The sequence below is a fragment of the Triplophysa rosa genome, linkage group LG9 (genome assembly GCF_024868665.1).
Source record: "Triplophysa rosa linkage group LG9, Trosa_1v2, whole genome shotgun sequence".
Classification (NCBI taxonomy): Eukaryota; Metazoa; Chordata; class Actinopteri; order Cypriniformes; family Nemacheilidae; genus Triplophysa; species Triplophysa rosa.
Window position 1 is genome coordinate 22634733 of NC_079898.1, and position 17590 is coordinate 22652322.

Here is a 17590-nt window from a genome sequence, read left to right on the forward strand (position 1 = left end):
TGCGCGGGTGTAAGGAGTGGGTCGCAAGAGCCAGACATGGCATTCGGCCATTCCCCATGAACAATGCCAGAGAATGGCTTTATTAGGTTTCTTCAAGCCCTAGAGGAGCTTTTGGAAGGACTGAATGGTTTGAGACCACCGGGCCTCTCTCACCCTCCACCGTCTCGGCTCTATTGATTAACCTGCCTGCTCGGCTGAGAAACGGGGGCAGCTACTGGAGTTTAGAGATTATGTCAATTAGCGGGAGAAGGTGGTCCTCGTGTAACTCTTGCCTGGGCGGCCTAGGCTTGGGCTCTCAGGGCCCAGAGGTCAAAGTTCGTGACTCCGCTGCCAAAACACGATGGCTTAACCGACAACGTGACCTTTCTGACAACCTTGACCCTTTAGGGGCCCCTAAAACAGGCACATTGTGGAAACCAAACTGTCGACAAATCACCAGGGAAATGGATTTATTTATCAGATTCTAGATTTTTCCACACCGGTGTAAATCTCCGGGATGTGTTTGTTCTGGGAGGTAGTCGGAGGGGACTGAGAAAGCGTGATGGGTTTTACAGATGCTTCTGTCTTAAATTGTGAGCTCCTGTGCTCGTGATTAATCCTGCGCTGCTGATGAGGGTCGACCGATGCATTGGCCTTAGATGATTTTTCATGTCAGCGGTCCTGAGATGATCCAGCGCGGAGGGTCTTGCTGTCTCTCCTGGAACAGAGCTCACATTATCACCCTCTGTGGGTCTCTCTCACTGCAGAGCTGTCTCATCACACATCCCATATGTCCTGGTATGCAGACAGGTTCAGGAATGAGTGCAAGGTCTTACCAATGTTAACACAATCTTTACATTTCTTTCTATTCTTCCATCTCTTTTTTTCTAAACAAAGCTTTAAAGAATTCTGATATCAGTGTAGCTTATAAAGGTATGTAAAACTATAAAAATAATATAATACTAAAATAAAGTACAGATATGATAGGTCACATGACCTAGTTCATAAAGGAACAGTTCACCCAAAAATGAAAATTCTGTCATAATTTTCTCGCCCTCAAGTTGTTCCAAATCTGTACAAATGTCTTTGTTCTGATGAACACAAAGAACGATACAGTATTTGGAAGAATGCTTGTAACCAAACAGTTCTTGGTCACCATTGACAAAGCAGAGTAGAAAAATTGCTTTATACATTTCTTTGTTCTGTTGAACACAAAATAAGATATTTTGAAGAATGTAGGAAAGCAAACAGTTGGGCCACTTTTGACTTTGACTAATTCCTACCGTGGTAGTTAATAGTGGCCAAGAACTGTTTGGTTACAAGCATTCTTCCAAATAAATTTCTCTGTGTTTCTTTAAGCAAGAACAAATTACAGTGTAATTGCCAAAAATAAGCAGTAAATTGCTAATTACAGTAAAGAAACTTACAACATATTTAATTTTCAATTGATCCATCAGTAAGAGTTTCAATCTTTCAAAAATAATTATTACATGATTGCTTTGTGCAATTAACTGACCGTCCTTGAACTTTCTTACGCAGACATGTCAGCTTGGCCAGATGGTAAATGATGACATATTTTGTAGAGATAGCCAAACAAAGCTGCGTGAAATAGTTTGATGTAGCGGTTTGGGTCTGAATCTGATCTGTGTCCCATGTGCTTTCTGTCAGATGAAATGTTCTGCCCAGGACATAAAGAAAGCTTTCCATGATTCCTTGTCGTACAGTAGGCTATGTGTTCATCGGTCCTCATTTATAAAACAAAAGCAGAACAAATGTCTGTGGAAATCATTCATGAAAACATGCTTACGTGAAATATAAATGATAAATAAACAACAATTGCACACAAATTGATTTTATTAATAATTTAGACAGAAATTTGCTCTACTTAAGTTTCTTAAAAGAGTGTCAAATATCGGTGTGTAAAACCGAAAGCTGGTTTCTTGGTTTTGCTTGTTTTGCAATACCTAATGAACTCATAACTAATACAATTATTTGCTTTATTGACCATCATGTTGTTCATGTTGTTCACCTGTATGACTTTTTTCTTCTCTGGAACACAACATAGATATTGTGAGAAACAAGATATTTTGAGAAATGTCTCTGTGGTTTTGTGTCCATATAAGTCAATGGGGGTCAATGTTGTTTCACTCTTCCAAATATTATGTGTTCTGCAGAAGTATGAAAGTCATGAAAAAGATTTTTGCATGAACTTATGAGTAGAAACCTGATGACTAAAGAGATGCAAAACATAACAGGATGAGCAACAGGTACAGGTGTGATGAAAGAGGGCGGTAACAGATTTATGAATTTGTGTAAATAAGCTCCGCATATATCTCTGCCAGCTTTTAATCAAGTTTCAGCACAAGCACAAAGGCGCCATTCTCTCCCCCTGCCGATGGATTGGAGATCACTAGGGTGAGATATAGACAGAGAGAGTGACGGTCAGGGGCCACTTTTGGCTGGGCACCGCATTCCCGGTGATATTAACCTTTCAGGGAAATCAGTATGACACAGAAGCTGAGCGAGGGTCTAAATGATCTTTTGATTGCTGGTGTGCTGGGCTGTTGTTTATGCCACGGGCCTTCTGGCACAAAGCTGAGCCCTGTTCCTCCTGTCTCCAGCCATCAGGCCTTTTTTAATTACGGTAAGTGACCTTTGCAGAGATGATGACAGAGGGATGAGATTGAGGGGCCGGGACTGTCCGTCTGATAAGCTTTCATGCAAGGACTCTTTCTGTTCTTCACAGTTATCTCATGTTCGTGTCTCTCTGGATCTCTCCTCTCATGCCGCTCGGTCTAATTGAGCACGGCTCTATTACTTTCAAATTTGTATACGGTTGGTAAGATCTGATTCAGCTCTACGGTGCAGTTCTTTTAAACTTACTCGGACCAAGTAAAAACCTTTGGTGTCTTATTTGATTTTAACAAAATATCAAAAATAACTCAAAAACAAAAATAAAGGCATTTTAAAATAAATTAATTTGGCTTGCAGGATAAACTTGTTATGAATGCTGGTAACCGAACAACGGCGGTACCCATTCACTTGAATTGGTTTTGTGTCCGTACAATGGAAGTCAATGGGTACTGCCGTTGTTCAGTTACCAACATTCTTCAAAATATCTTTTTTTGTGTTCTGCAGAAGAAAGTCACACAAGTTTGAAATGATAAGAGGGTGAGTAAATGATGACTGCGTGTTATTAAGTGTCATTCTTGAGTGTTAAACCAGAAATGTGAAGATAACAGAGTAGCTGCTGGTAAAACAAAAATCCATGTGATGCTGTTACAAACAACAATTAAATCACACCTTTACAATGTTTATAGTGTCTTATTAAACAGTCCTAACACTTTTACAATTTTAGCTTTATTACAGTGAACTTAAACGCAACAAAAGGCTTTTTCCATACCACGTATGTATATTTAAGGCAATAGATAACCATTTTAGTAGAAAAAGAATGTTGCATACTGTTTAGAAAGCATTAGAAGGCCCAAAAAACCTCACCAACCAAACTGCTATGAGTCCAGAGTCTGTCATAAGCTTGGCTGATATGACGGGCTCTCTTAGAGCACAGAAATGGTCCAGATTCGCTCACAAGCTGCGGTCGACATATTTGGGCGCTGTCCTGACCAACAGTCAAAAGCACTTTCAATCCATTTGCTCTCTTACCTCCCAAGATTCAAGCCACAACCGGAGCCATGTCACGTTCTAGACTCGTGCTAATGATCACAATCGTACCTTCATCGTATATAATAAAAACTTTTTATTCCTTATCTACAAGATAGAAGTGAAAACCTGTTGGCACTGTTAATGTCTTTATTCCCATTTGTTTAAATGAATCCTGGCCATAGCAAAGAAATATTTGCTTATTGACTGTACGCTCTCATCTTCGAAGCTTTTGTTAACTCATTTTTTGCAGTGACATATCTTGCACGTTGTGTTGTGACTGAGGAAGTCTAGAAAGTTTCGCTAAAATATGCATCTTAAGTGCGCTGATCGCTCATAAAGAATTCATTTTATGCAGATACAGAAATAAAATGTAGCTGTACATGTTGATGGAATTAAGGACTAGTTCCCCAAAAAATGTCACCATGAAGTCATTCCAAACCTACGACTTTCTTCCATGGAACACAAAAAAGAAATTTAAAGAACTAAACTGGTCACTGTTTTGTATTGCTGTACTATAAATTTGCACCATAACCAAGCCTTACATAAAACACAAAACCACTATAAAATAAATCATAAGTAGTCCATATGACTCATGCACTATGCAGTATTCCAAGTCTAAAGCCATACCATAGCTTTGCGTGACGAACGGACCAAAAAAAGAGCTTCGGTGCCCATTTATGAACTGCATGGAAAAGAACAACCAGTTTGAACTCTTCACAAGTCTGTGTTCATCAAAAGAGAGAAAGTCACAATAGTTTGGAATGACAAACAGCCATTTTTAAATGAACTAGTCCTAAGCAGTTTCCAAAAGCCACTTGTTGAGTAATAAAATGTGTGTCTGAATTAGAAACAGTCTCTGGAAGATTTCTGATAGTGTCACTGGAAGACGGTGTGATAGGTGGGACACTGATGAGACTTCATGTATTTAAGGGCAAATTTGAGCTCTTTGCTCTTCTTGTCCCACTTGTGGATGGACATGAGCAGCAACTGCTGGTCCACCTTACGGCCCATGATGAGGAAGTTGCTCCCGAGGTTGTCCAGCTGTGAGCAGGGGCAGTTTGCTCCATTCTTGATGTACAGCGTGAGCTTTTTTAAGTCCTTCTTCCTCAATACTCCCATCTTCAGAACCTTCTTCTTCTTCTGTGCTGCGATGAGCTTGCGGTCTCCTTTTTCTTTTTTCACCTCTTTAATCTTCATCTTGAGAGCTGCAGAGAACAAACAGACGTAAATAAACAGTTCGTAGTATATCTCATATTAATTCAAACCTATATGCTTTTCAAACAGAAATATCTTTAAGCAGCTGCTATAGTGACCACGGTTGTGAAACTTCACAAAGAAAAAAAAGGGATTGGAATGACAAGGATGAGTAAATAATGACAACATTGTCATTTTGGGGGTAAACTAAACTGTTAAACACACCATGGAAAGGCTTTTTTGACGAAGGACTGGGTTCTAAAGTATTGTCATTTAACTTTCTCTATTGAAAAAAATGGGAAAGTCTCTCTTGGTGCTCTTGGTCACACTCTGGATCTTCCATATATTTCTGCTGTCTCAAGCAACAAGTCATTTCACAACAAGCACACAGGAAGAACCAAGGCTATCCAGAGCGCTGGAATAGTGTACACCTCCCCGGAGGAGCATCATTTTAATGTGGACAGCACTAATTGCACTCGCCCGGGAGAGAATGGAGAGTAGAACGGAAAATTTAGAAGACAGATGTGAAAAATGAACACCCCTTCAGTGGCCCAAACACATCGCTACCTCTGGCCCCTAACAGGGCCAAAGCCCCCAAACCGTTCCTTAAGGTAAAATCATTCAAAATGTTGCATAGCCCAATGGCCTAAAAACTTGGATTTCTTTAGCTAATATCTCACATAAGAAGCAAAAGGTCTGTTAAAACCAAACAATTTACATTTTACACATTAAGTGCATTTACATTTGCGCATTTGGCAGACGCTTTTATCCAAAGCGACTTACACTGCATTATACTATACATTTGTATCTGAGTATGTGCATCTCCTGGGATCAAAACTACAACTTTGGCGTTGCTAGCGCCATGCTCTAACCGCTGAGATACAGGAAAGCTACAAAAAAGTAAAATCTATTGTATTTCGGTTTAACTTTGACTAGTGAGGTGCTTTTGACTAGTTAGATGACATACACTTTAAAAAATGTTCTATAAAACAAACCCAAACAATGGTTTTAAATTAATTCATTTAAATTAATTATTTCTCGATTGGTAATTTCAACCAATGGTAGGGTTTGTCAATACTTTACCCAACCAGGTAAATATAAATTAAATAACATTTAAACAGAATTCTCTGCATCAGTCAATCACATGTAATATCTGCAGTTATTATTTAAGATATACTTGATTAAAGATAAAAGAATACACAGATTCATTTTGGCTTTCCTCATGAGACTGTGCTCTGGCATACAAATAAATCACATCATCATCTTAAAGGAGTCATATGACACGGCTAAAACGAATATTATCTTTTGTTTTAGATGTAATGCAATGTGTATACACTTTTTAAGGTTAAAAAATGCTTTATTTTCCACATACCGTGCTTGTTTGTATCTCTCAGATTTTTAACAAAGCTCATCGCTCTGAAAAGCAAAGTGTGCTATGATTCGCCAGTTAATCAGTGCGTTGTGATTGGTCGAATACTGCAAGCGTGTGACGGAAATGTAACGCCTCTTACCATATTTGGAACATCAGGTTCCAAAGCGATTGTACTGACAGTACTGACTTGCGTGTATACATTTGGGCGGTCTTAGTCAACTCATACCACGAACTGACGTGGATTTGTGGGGGTGTGGTTACACGAGGCGTTTCAGGCAGGTCTGAGTGTGCATTCGCTTTTAGATAGAATGCATCTTTTGTTTCGATACTTTCATTTTTGCAATTTTACGTGTCTAATACATGCATGGGCAACTTATAACACACCAAAGACACAGAAAAACACGTGTTCGCGCCATATGACCCCTTTAACAATGTGATGAATCCTCTGACTTTTGCTCATGGCTGGACCTTCTTTCCTCAAATATCATTGTATTGTGAGCAAAAAATCCCCAAATTTGTGATCCAATGATGAAAGAATCTATGGTCTCTTAGCGAGTATGAAACTAAACATGAATGTGTCAAAATATACCTGTAATTGATGCCATGGAACAGAAGTCAGGCTCTGGGCTCACTAAGTGCACATCCATCAATGACTAAGTTTGTATCAAAGCATCTGGAGTATTTAAAATGACCAGTGTGCACCAGGGCTCCTTGTCTACTATTATAAACAAACATTCATGTAGAAAGATAAAAACAGACATCTCTGTAAGTGGAGGAATGACTGTGTTTCATCCCATACAGGTTCAGCTCACCTGCATGGTGGTGTTTGACAATGATATGAATATGGTTGCAAATGTTATGATTTGTCATAAAAACTATACAGAAAATACAAATATCAGAACAAAAATGCATTATGCATTATGAATGTGTGTTCACAAAATAACTTTTTTTGCAAAAGACCCCATTGGTTGAACAAACAGGTAGCTCAACTCCGAACTCGCGCCATTGGTTGAGTCACTGCTGCTATTTCAGGCCGTTCAAACAAACAGAAATTTTAAAAGCGTCCAGAGCCACAATGTTAACATATAACTGGCTTACCTAAAATTGTCTCTGCGCATTAAACGGGTACGGGAAAATTTATTTTAGCCTGGTGAAAATGACATCACCTTTAACTCACAGCTGAGTAAAAGATACTTCTGTCAGATTTACCCTGTTAAACCACAGAAAAAAGTGCAAAGCTCGCATTGCCCAGCTGCATGCGGCCTTTTAATTCAGGCGGTTGCTCGTGACCGGTAATGCTTGTGGGTGGCGAGCACGCCTGGGCAATATCGTGGTGACAAGCTAAAACCGCTTTTTAAACAAGAGCTGCTTTAAATGGCTGGCAGTAGGTCTGACATCAGATGAAGGCAGGCGAGGAGGAAAGCTGTCACCTTGAGCATTTGCAGTCGTCAGTAATTCTGAATCCCACACAGAGCCCAACCATGGATGGAGATTTGGGGGTTTTTATCAACAAAAACTGATAACGTTTTTAGATTCATGGTGGATTTGGAGGATGCAACAGACTACTGTGATCTGGCATACTTCAACGAGACTGTATGACTTCTTTTAAAGTGCTGTTCTTTATTGTTTGATGAATTACTGCTGCCACGATCGCTTAAATATGTACACAAACATTGCATACATAAACATAAGTAATAGCCCACTATGTTTTATACTAAACAAAAATGTAATTTCTGATCATCAGAAGTGAGCTCTTCTTAAATCCTTATTTGAGCAAAAAATTCTCACTAAAACCAAAGACAATAACACAATCATTTAAAAATGCTTATGTTAACCATTTGAGCCATTTACAATCTCAAAGCCAGACAGAAAAACAATGAATTTCCTCTATCAAATATTAAAATCAGCAGTATTCAGGAGCCAGTGAACACACTGACAGAGAGTTTTCTCAGCGGCGGTCTGCACGCACAAATCATTTGATAAGTGTGCGGGCTGTCCGGTATGTGTTGATATACTGATTGCTGTTACATTGTAGAAACTGGCAACCCCAACCGCAAGAATTAAAACACTCTCCCCAAGTGAGACAAATAGTGCACATCAAACCTATAATATACAGTACAGCATTAGTTTACAAATAACACGTCAAATGACATAACACCGGAGGAAGAGATATCCTGTAAATTTCTATGTCTTCAGTATTTGGAAGTATTAGTGCTTAAACGTTGTCATTTTTTAATTTAAACATTACACTTCGTGCTCTCTTTGTGATGTCTACACTTATACTTTGTGACTGTTATTTAGTATGTTTAAACCGCAGGAGATGGAAAACACAGAGCTGGGGTACTACTAACAATATTTGTTGGACCATTTGTCATAGTTATTAGGGTAAATACAAGCAAATCCAAAAGAAACAACCCTCACAGCCAAAGTCAAACCAGAACTACGGTATGTAATGAAGAGAACTATTTTCAAAATTTTCTTTAAACTTCTTTTATTTAATGCCAGAGACTCATTCTAAAGATTCACATTTTGACACATTAATGAAAGTCTAGACAGAATGAGTCACTTGAAACGAACCATAAAAAAAACAAAACTAGTATATCTTCCAGCAGCGTTAAACATCAGTTGCTCAAACTCATGTTTTTATGTGATGCTTATACATTTTTTCTAAATGTTTGTGGTTTTCTTTATCTGTTTAGATGAAAATATTGTAATGAAAAACTGTTAGTATAATAGACATAAAAACGGACCACTTCCCACACAAGCAGACCACTCTCAATGTTTTTCATTCCTATTAAAGTATGTTATTAAAACTAAAGTCAAGTTAAAAAATTCAATAAAGGTTTTACTGTGTGTGTCGTGAGTGCTAAGACTTACCAAAGTCACTGGCACAGTAATGCTCCATTATGGTGTCGGCTTTTAACTCGTTGTCACAGGGTGGACAGACTTTTGAAACTAGAAGAGAAGAATATAGTTTAAGATTTTTCATAATATGTGAATGGGAACATTTGAGTTTGTCCCCTTACTTAAATCCTCTCATTATAGTTTTATTCAAGTAAAATATATTTTTTTAAATTACTGTATCTACAGTACTTGTCTACATAAGTTTTATAAACAATCATTTTTAAAACAGAGTTACCCAACCTATTTACAATAGGCTACCCTCCAAACAACAAATATGATTCTGTATACTCCCTTTCAAAGACTACAGTAACACAAAATACAGTATATTAATATAGCATATTTTGTGCAATATTGACGTAGGCTATTTTAAAACTAATTTAGTATTAGCACCTAATTTAACTTTGTACAAATAAAAGCCCTTTCTTTTTTTTCACAAACTGCAAGACTCACTTATTATTAATACGTGTGTAGGTGAAGAGACTAATGCTGTGTTCTCACCAAACGCGAATTAAGCATTTGGCGCGAGAACACAGCATTAGTTTTACCACTCAAGGGAGAGTGTCCTGGCGTGTTCACGTGGGAAAGTGACGACACGTGCATACCCTCTATTAGAACCCATCATAATTTTAAAATGTGTCCACACCGGACATGGCGCGATAATCCCATTAGAACAAGCCATGTGTCGCGTCGCGTCGCGCCGCGTCGCGCCGCGTCCTGTGTAGACACGGGCTGCGTCCGAAATCGCATACTGTGACAGAACGTAGTGAATTTGAATAAGTACCTACTTATCGGCCGTCAAAACAGTACGTTCTATATAGTATGAGCGGGAGTAGTATGAATACATTTCGGACATACTGCGTCCGCCATGATTTATGGTCATGTGACCCGTGTGCTCTTTGACCTATGACGTATTAACAACAACCTACACGTAATTTATTGGCACTTACATTAAAAACGGACGTCCGCCTTAAAGTTTTCCGCTATATTTATTTGATTTACTTTTGAAATTTGACCGTTGCTCAGCTCCCGTGGCATCATGGGATAGATAAGTGTCCATCCGATCCACACTCACGAATCTCGGCGGAAGTAGTAGACCATCCGGGTATTTCTCGCCTACTGTTTTTTGCATACTGAGGTTTCGGACATACTATTCATGACTCATACTCATTTTCGCCTACTATATAGTGTGGAAGTAGGCGATTTCGGACGCAGCCACGGCGTGAGACGCGAAGGTGAGCAAGCGTTTTTGGATCAGTTCTACGGAAGCTGGAGCGTCACCCTCGCGACGTGGTTTGTAAACGAGAGTTTACGGTTTGTGGAGGCAGGCTCGCGTTTCACGCGAACGGCGTTGGGCAGATCTCTTTCATGGAGGAGTCGCGTTTCAGAAATCGACAAGTTCGGTGCAGGTGTGACAGAGAATGTAAGCAATTTTAGTCATTTGTAAATGCTCAGTGCATGACGCACGTGCACACTTAATTTGACTGTAGGCCTACTATTAATTTATTTTACTATTTATTTTCACGCTGACATTGTACTGTGTGAACATTAGATGTGGGACAAGTTACAATAAAAAAAAGGTGATCGGCTCATCGTCACATCAATGTACCGCACCAACCAGTCTCGCGGTACTTTGATGTCATACTCCGATCAGTTTGCGCAGCGCTGTAGTCAAACACTGCCAATGTTTTGCCTCAGAGACACAGAGAAACTCTGCTTGTTTCGGCTTTTCAGAACCACCGTTCAATGTTAAGTTTCAAGTGAGCTTGCTCATTCTAGAAGATTTAATAGGCGTTTTGGTTTTGTGCCGAGAGAAGAACACGGTTCTGTGCTGGACTCATGTGGGGCAGCAGGCCAGAGCTAATGGAGCTTAATCCACTGTGTTTAAAGTCATGAGAGGGAGAATTTTTGGCAGCTCTAGTTTTATTTCCTCACAGAGGAAGTTATGAGGGAAGACTTTCGCTGGTTCATCAATGTGAAAACACATAGGCCTACAAACTCTGTTTCTAGTTATTCGCTCATGATCTACAAGCTTCCCTAAAGGTTTGCAGGGTATATGTCCAGCCCTCCAGGTCTGTGTTGTGCCCAGAAATGGGCTGCATATCACACAACTTGAATGCTGCCTAATAAAGACATATGTATCTGGCTCTTCCAAAACAGTGTCTGAGGATGTTATATAAAAAGCTCATCGCAGAGGTAGGATTTTAATAGGTCACTGTGAAATTGTCTTACCCAGCAGTTTGACAGTGCATATGTTCGCTGGCACATGCAAACAGCTTTACATTCGTTTCTCACAACTGATAGATATTTGCAGTTCTTGTGGGCCAAGATTCCGTTTTATTGTGCCACCTACTGGGGTTTTGTGTTTATATCTGCTTGAGTATTACTTATATACAGTAGGCTACTGTAAATAAAAAACAGCTTGACTTAAATTAAATGATTTGCTGGTCTGAAAGATTGTGATAGAGAGGATTTGGGCGGCAAGACCAGCATTCCACCTTAAACCAGCAAAGACCAGAAAACCAGTTTCGTTTTTGGGTCGGTTTCCACCATTTTTACAGCAGGGGAGAAGTATTACACCTGCCTTTACAAAGGGAGATTTTTTAAGGAATATTAAAGTCTCATCTGTCATTAATGTATGAGTGATCGTTTTTTAATATTTGCTTTAGGTTTCCAGAGAATTCACTTGTTTTGATGATTTTGACAATAGCGTCAGGGTTATATTCCAGTTGTAAAAGCTTCAATCACATCATTGACCTACTGAGCAGGGTGATCAGAAAGAATGCAGGATGTGGCTTGTGAAGATTTGGAAAAGTCATTCTTTCATACAGCGAAAAATACAGAAAGCTCTATTCGCTCCCTGTGGGGCGGTTCTGATGGAACAAACCGTGACCAATTTGGCTGGAAGTGAGCTCGAAGTTCTCCACCGAAATCAACCGCACGACGATGTGTGTTATATCTGATATCGATGGCGGTGAATATGATTTTGTCATTTATTCCGCGCAGATCTAGTGGCCCTCCCTTGAGCTAACAAACCAAAAGCATCTGGTAACAAGAACTTACATGGCTCTTCTCCAAACTCCCCCTTCCAGGTTAAAAACCCAGGGTCAGAGTTTATCACCCCAGCCTGGAGCAGAGCCATAGCAGCAGATAATGAGAGGAGGGGTCAGAGTTCACCAGGCTTCAGTGCACAGGTCGTGGGGAGTTGAACCCCTCTGTAGGTTTTAACCGTCAGTTGGTCTCTTAGCAGGAATTCTCTTACGTTAAACAGTCAGCGGATGGGAGACACGACGGTGTGCGCAGTGTTTGCACACGGCGAGCGTGTTTTGGAGAGTCATCGCTTCTTACAATCTCGCAAACTGCAGCGAGCTGCTACGTGAAAGTTAAACATTTTATTTGCACTGTAGAGCGATTTATTGTGTTTTGCAAGGTGGTTTGTTGGCAGGATGCCTAGAAGAAACCGAGCCAAAGCATATATCAGGGGACTGAGCATGGGCAATTCTGCGAACTGAGCTTCGAAAAGCAATTCAGATTGAATGATACCAGACCAATGAATGTTTCTTAAATTTCTTATTGGTTCAAATATGTATAAAGTTCGTCGCAGATTCTTCTGAAAGCAATTCATGACCTATCAGAACAGAAATGTCTGGTTTAATGCGTGTTTTGCAGTTTTACACTACTTACAGTAGTTTTAGCAGGACACCTGCTGACAGGTAATCTGCAACATGTAGAAAAATCTAAAGAAGGTACTGTATATTTAAAGTATTTATTATGAAATTGACTTGTAATATGGCATCAATTTGACCGCGTTTCATAACATCAAGTCATTTTATAGATTAGGTCAGGTAGAAATAGCTCCTTGTTAATGGACAAGTAGCCTAAACAAAATATCATTTATTAAATGAGCTGTCGGGTAGAAAATTAGCAGGAAATGTCAGTTTGACATCATGTAAATTGAGTAAAGTAACCTGCTATTTTAAATTTCGAAAAGAAAGAGTTTATAGAGAGGCGAAAGTTACAGATTATACATTTAAATTTAGGGCTGTCCACCGATTAATCGCGATTAATTGCATCCAAAATAAAAGTTTGTGTTTACATAATATACGTATGTGTACTGTGCATATTCATTTTGTATTTATTAACACATACACATACAAGCATATATTTAAGAAAAATATAAAATATGAAAATTAATAAACATTTATATAGTTATCATTTATTTATTAATAATGAATAATATTATAATTGAAATTATTGGTCAATAAAAACTAATACATGTAAATATTTCCTAAAAACTGTATACATGTATGTGTACGTGTTTATAAATACAAAATGAATATGCACAGTACACAGACATATATGACTTTTTTTGGATGGGATTAATCGCGATTAGTCATTTGACAGCCCTAGTTTAAACATGACATTTTTTAGATTCCCTGTGGTTGTTGCATGTCATGCAGCAGTTTCTGGTCGCATAGTACCTGGTTAGAATATGATGTCAATGTAACTGTACTTTTTACAGTGTTTTTGGAAGTGGCCACATGTATAGCTCTTTGAAAAAACGTTAAAGCGTCTTGGATGGAGAAAGAGAACATCGCAAGTAATAAAAGACCCTTCCAATAAGTGTGTCATCGTGGATATGGGTGTAGAGATGACTGGGCTTAAACTAAAAGTCCTCTTTTAAGATGAATGCTCAAAAGCTTATACCTCTGAGACCTCCTGTATCCGACAGATTTCCAAGTCAGTGACTTTCTGTATCAGAGTTTATAGACAAAAACTTCTGTTTAAGCTATGCACAGGACATCATTTTATGGCCCATTTGGACCCCTGAAGTTATGAGCAGCAACACTTTGCACATAAACATTAATCAGGATGAAAAACCGCCGTGATTTATGCGTGTTTAAATGTGCAGCGAGCGGAGTCAGAGACAGGTTTACATGTCTTCCCGAGTCGCCCCTCAGGGCAGCCGAGCCTCTACAGTCACTGAAATCCTGCAAACAATGGAATACACATTCAATTCAGTAGGTTTGTTTAACATCGTATGTTGTGTTTAGCCAAATTAATTCTGTTTATAAAATAAACCTGGCTTCTTAAAATCTTTTTTTTTTCATAATGTAAAGCTGAAGTGAGACGTTTTTGCACTACTAACGTCACCAAACGACGTTTTTAGACAGGTTTACAGAACGCCCCCCTAGATTCTATTGGTCGGCTGAACAGATAGACCCGCCCCAAACTCATACTATTGGTTGAGGCAATGTTGCTTAAACAAAGCAGTGTTTTAATAACACCACAGAGGTGCATTTTTCACACATTTTGGTGAAATCAACCAACGCATTTCCAACGTACACGTGTCTTTGCATATTAAACGGACATAGAAGAAAGTATTTTTACATAGTACAGTGTTAAACTCAGTTTTAACAACATAGAAGTTAGACATAACGTGTCTATTCTGAGTATTTCCTTGGCAATGTATAACTCAGTGGGTCCTTTTTTTCAATTGTCTGTTGGTCTCCTACAGTATTTGAAGAATTCAATGATTTGTTTAAAGAGGTTTTGCTGTTACGCTCTTAAAAATGTGATTTAGTGAAATATATCATTTACTGTCATGTCACTTTCCAGAAACATCTTGTGAAACATGTCTGTGGGTCTGGCTGGCTCTGGCCCGTCCCCACATTTCACCTCAAACCACATGGGAAAAAACAGCTCTTCATGTTCCTGGGCCGATGCCTGTGCGTGTCGGAGATGCGGGCCGGAGCGACTGGCCGCGTCAAGCGAGGGTTTGTGCTGTCATGTTATCTCTAGGGTCCTGTTTCACGTCGACGTGCGCCTCACCAAAACACAAATCGCTGTGAACGTTTGGCTGCGACTGACTTCGCCGTCCAGCTGTGGAAAGCACATTTCGCTAGTTTCCATCCCCTCAGCATCATGTCATTTCAGAACAGCTATGGGTGTAATAGATCGCCTCGTAGATCTCACTCTTGGCGTTATAATTTTGCTGCAGTCTTAAGGCATTTATTATTTTTAAAGAAGCCAAGCTACTTAACTTACGAAAACAGTGTTGTGGAGTTACATTTTTTAAGAGCACCACTTTTTTCTGAGAACATTGTAATCCATCAAATCATAGCAGTGAAAAGTGGCTTTGTGCTACATTTTCGCACATACACGGATACACAAACATCCATCTTAGCATTTGTAAATCATAAACATAGATCTCTTCTTTGTTACATTCAACTTGCAAACATTTTTTTTTTAATTATTTGGTAATGCACCGCTGTTATGCTGATGCATGTGAATGTGAATCCAATATTGTTTTGTTGGGACACTTTGTGCATCTTAGTCATAAAGCCACCTTTATGCTTTAATAGAAAGCAACTTTTATAGAAATGATATAGGATTTTTTTAATAGGAATTATATAGGAGCTTTTATAGAAATATAAAAAACAATTTGACGTATTTTTCTTTAGGTTATTTGGTTCCACAATACACATTCTGTTTTAACCTGTTCGCTCTTTTTACGCCGTCCTCAAACTTCCCTTGAGCACTTACTGCTCTCTCCCTCTCTTCTCCCGTGCTTCACTTCTTCTGTCTATCACAATAGCCCTTCTAATCTCAATGAGACAAAGTAATCTACAACGTTTCAGACTAATTAGTGATCCAAAGAGTTTGGCTGCCCGGCTAATTGGAAACCTAAATGCAGGGCTAAACAAAGACAGAGGCATGGCGCAGCGGGGACCGTCCTCTCAACATTCCACATCAGATGTTTGCTTTAGATAGTGAAAGTTTTTTTGTCTGTCTAAGAGCGTTCCTTCATTTTACTTTCTCAAGACCCTCGAGCTCAACACAGAGGAAATCTACCAATGGGGCTTGTTTTACGGACCTAATGATTACACAATTTTACTATTTAACATTATGTGGTCATGTCATGGAAACATATTCTTACATTTTTTATCTCCTCAAAACAAGCCTGTTTTTTAGGTTGCAGCAACGTAGTGAAAATTTATAGAAAATCGTATAATTTATACTTTTTCATACTAATTTATACTTATTTCAAAGAGGCGAATTTGAATTAAGGCAACCAATATTATTTTTACAGTGTTTTCAACATAAAGCCAGTACTGATTATTATAGCTGATAGTTAAGAAACATTATTTAAGTAAAAAAATAAAGAAATGTTTTTTATACCTTGGATATTTTGGTTTTATGAAATTATTTTCTGCTGTGTCAATATGTTGACACATTGTTTTTGCCATTTTGACACGTGTATGCAATTTATAAGCTGCTAAAAGTATTTGTAGTGAATGCTCAATGCAGTTATAAAAGAAAAAAAATAAGTCTGTTGCACTTATTAACATAAAAATATGTTGTCTCAGAATAATGCTGAGCGTTTTTGGAGGTCCTACCTGGAGTTTGAGTGGCGTGACCCCCGGCGAACTGCATGGGAATGCACAGATCGTTGTCGATGGGAAACTTATCGCACTGCAGCATCTCCGGCCAGGGAAAGCCGTAGGTCTCCATGACCGGTGCGCAGCTGTCCCGTACGGCCTCGCAAAGAGAGCGACACGGGTAGATCGGCCGGTCCAGGCACACCGGGGCAAAAAGCGAGCAGAGGAACACCTGCGTATCAGCGTGGCAGCGTTTCGCCAGGAGGGGCACCCAGCTGCCCGCCTGCTGCTTGACCTCGGGCATGGTTTCGTGGTCCAACAGGTTTGGTAGTCTCATCTTCTTGTAGCCCACATTATAGCAGAGCCGCAGGTCAGCTGGAATATCCACACACTGCGGCTGCTTGGCGTAAAAACGGCCGTTGTGGAAATTGTCCGACTGCCAGCTGTAATAGTCGTATTCCTCCGCTGAAGCCGCTGAGGTGAGCAGAACCAGCGCCAGGGTCAAAGCCTGGGTCAAAGACACCTGCCTCTTCCGTGCCATTTTGATAAAGTTCTTGTGTGGTTTAGTAGAGTGACAGGGATGCGTATTCAAGTTTAATCCTTTGCTTTTTGCTATGGAAAAAGAAAACATTCACAATTATTCTGGCTTTCCCCCGTCCTGCACTAGTGCGATCCGGTCAGTTCTGCCCTTCAGTAGATACTCCTAGCAGCGGTATAAACAGCAGAGACTGGCACGTCTCAATGCTGAGCTCTTTACTTGCCTGACTCAAGTGCACCTAGTGCATAAAAGCCAGTGGACTTAGGGCCCTTTGAGCAGACAACCCCTGAGCAAGCATGTGCACCACCCACCTCCCACTGGCTTCCCATGTCCAGAACAAGCCCCGCCCCCTCCAAACCACATCCAATTACAACAGAGTGGGCGGCGCCAGGAGCCCACCCCCCTTGCAGACACTTCTACAGGCAGCCCACGCGCTGTCCTGCAGCACAATGCGTGCGTGGAGCGCGCTGGTCTCATTCAATTTCTCTTTAGCTCGGTTGCTTACACACACAAGCTTCACATCATCTGCCCCGGCCTTTCACATCGTGCTCCGTTAGGAAA

At 39.8% G+C, this 17590-nt stretch overlaps 1 protein-coding gene across 1 annotated transcript; it reads right to left on the bottom strand.

The window, feature by feature from the left end:
• Positions 1-3721: 3721 nt before the first annotated feature.
• Positions 3722-17310, bottom strand: sfrp5 (secreted frizzled-related protein 5). The gene is made up of 3 exons (XM_057342949.1): positions 16510-17310; positions 9086-9163; positions 3722-4847 (listed from the first exon to the last, which is right to left on the bottom strand). Exons 1-3 carry the CDS (start codon positions 17120-17122, stop codon positions 4519-4521), a joined length of 1020 nt encoding a protein of 339 aa, XP_057198932.1. The 5' UTR covers positions 17123-17310; the 3' UTR covers positions 3722-4518.
• Between the last annotated feature and the right edge of the window lie 280 nt (positions 17311-17590).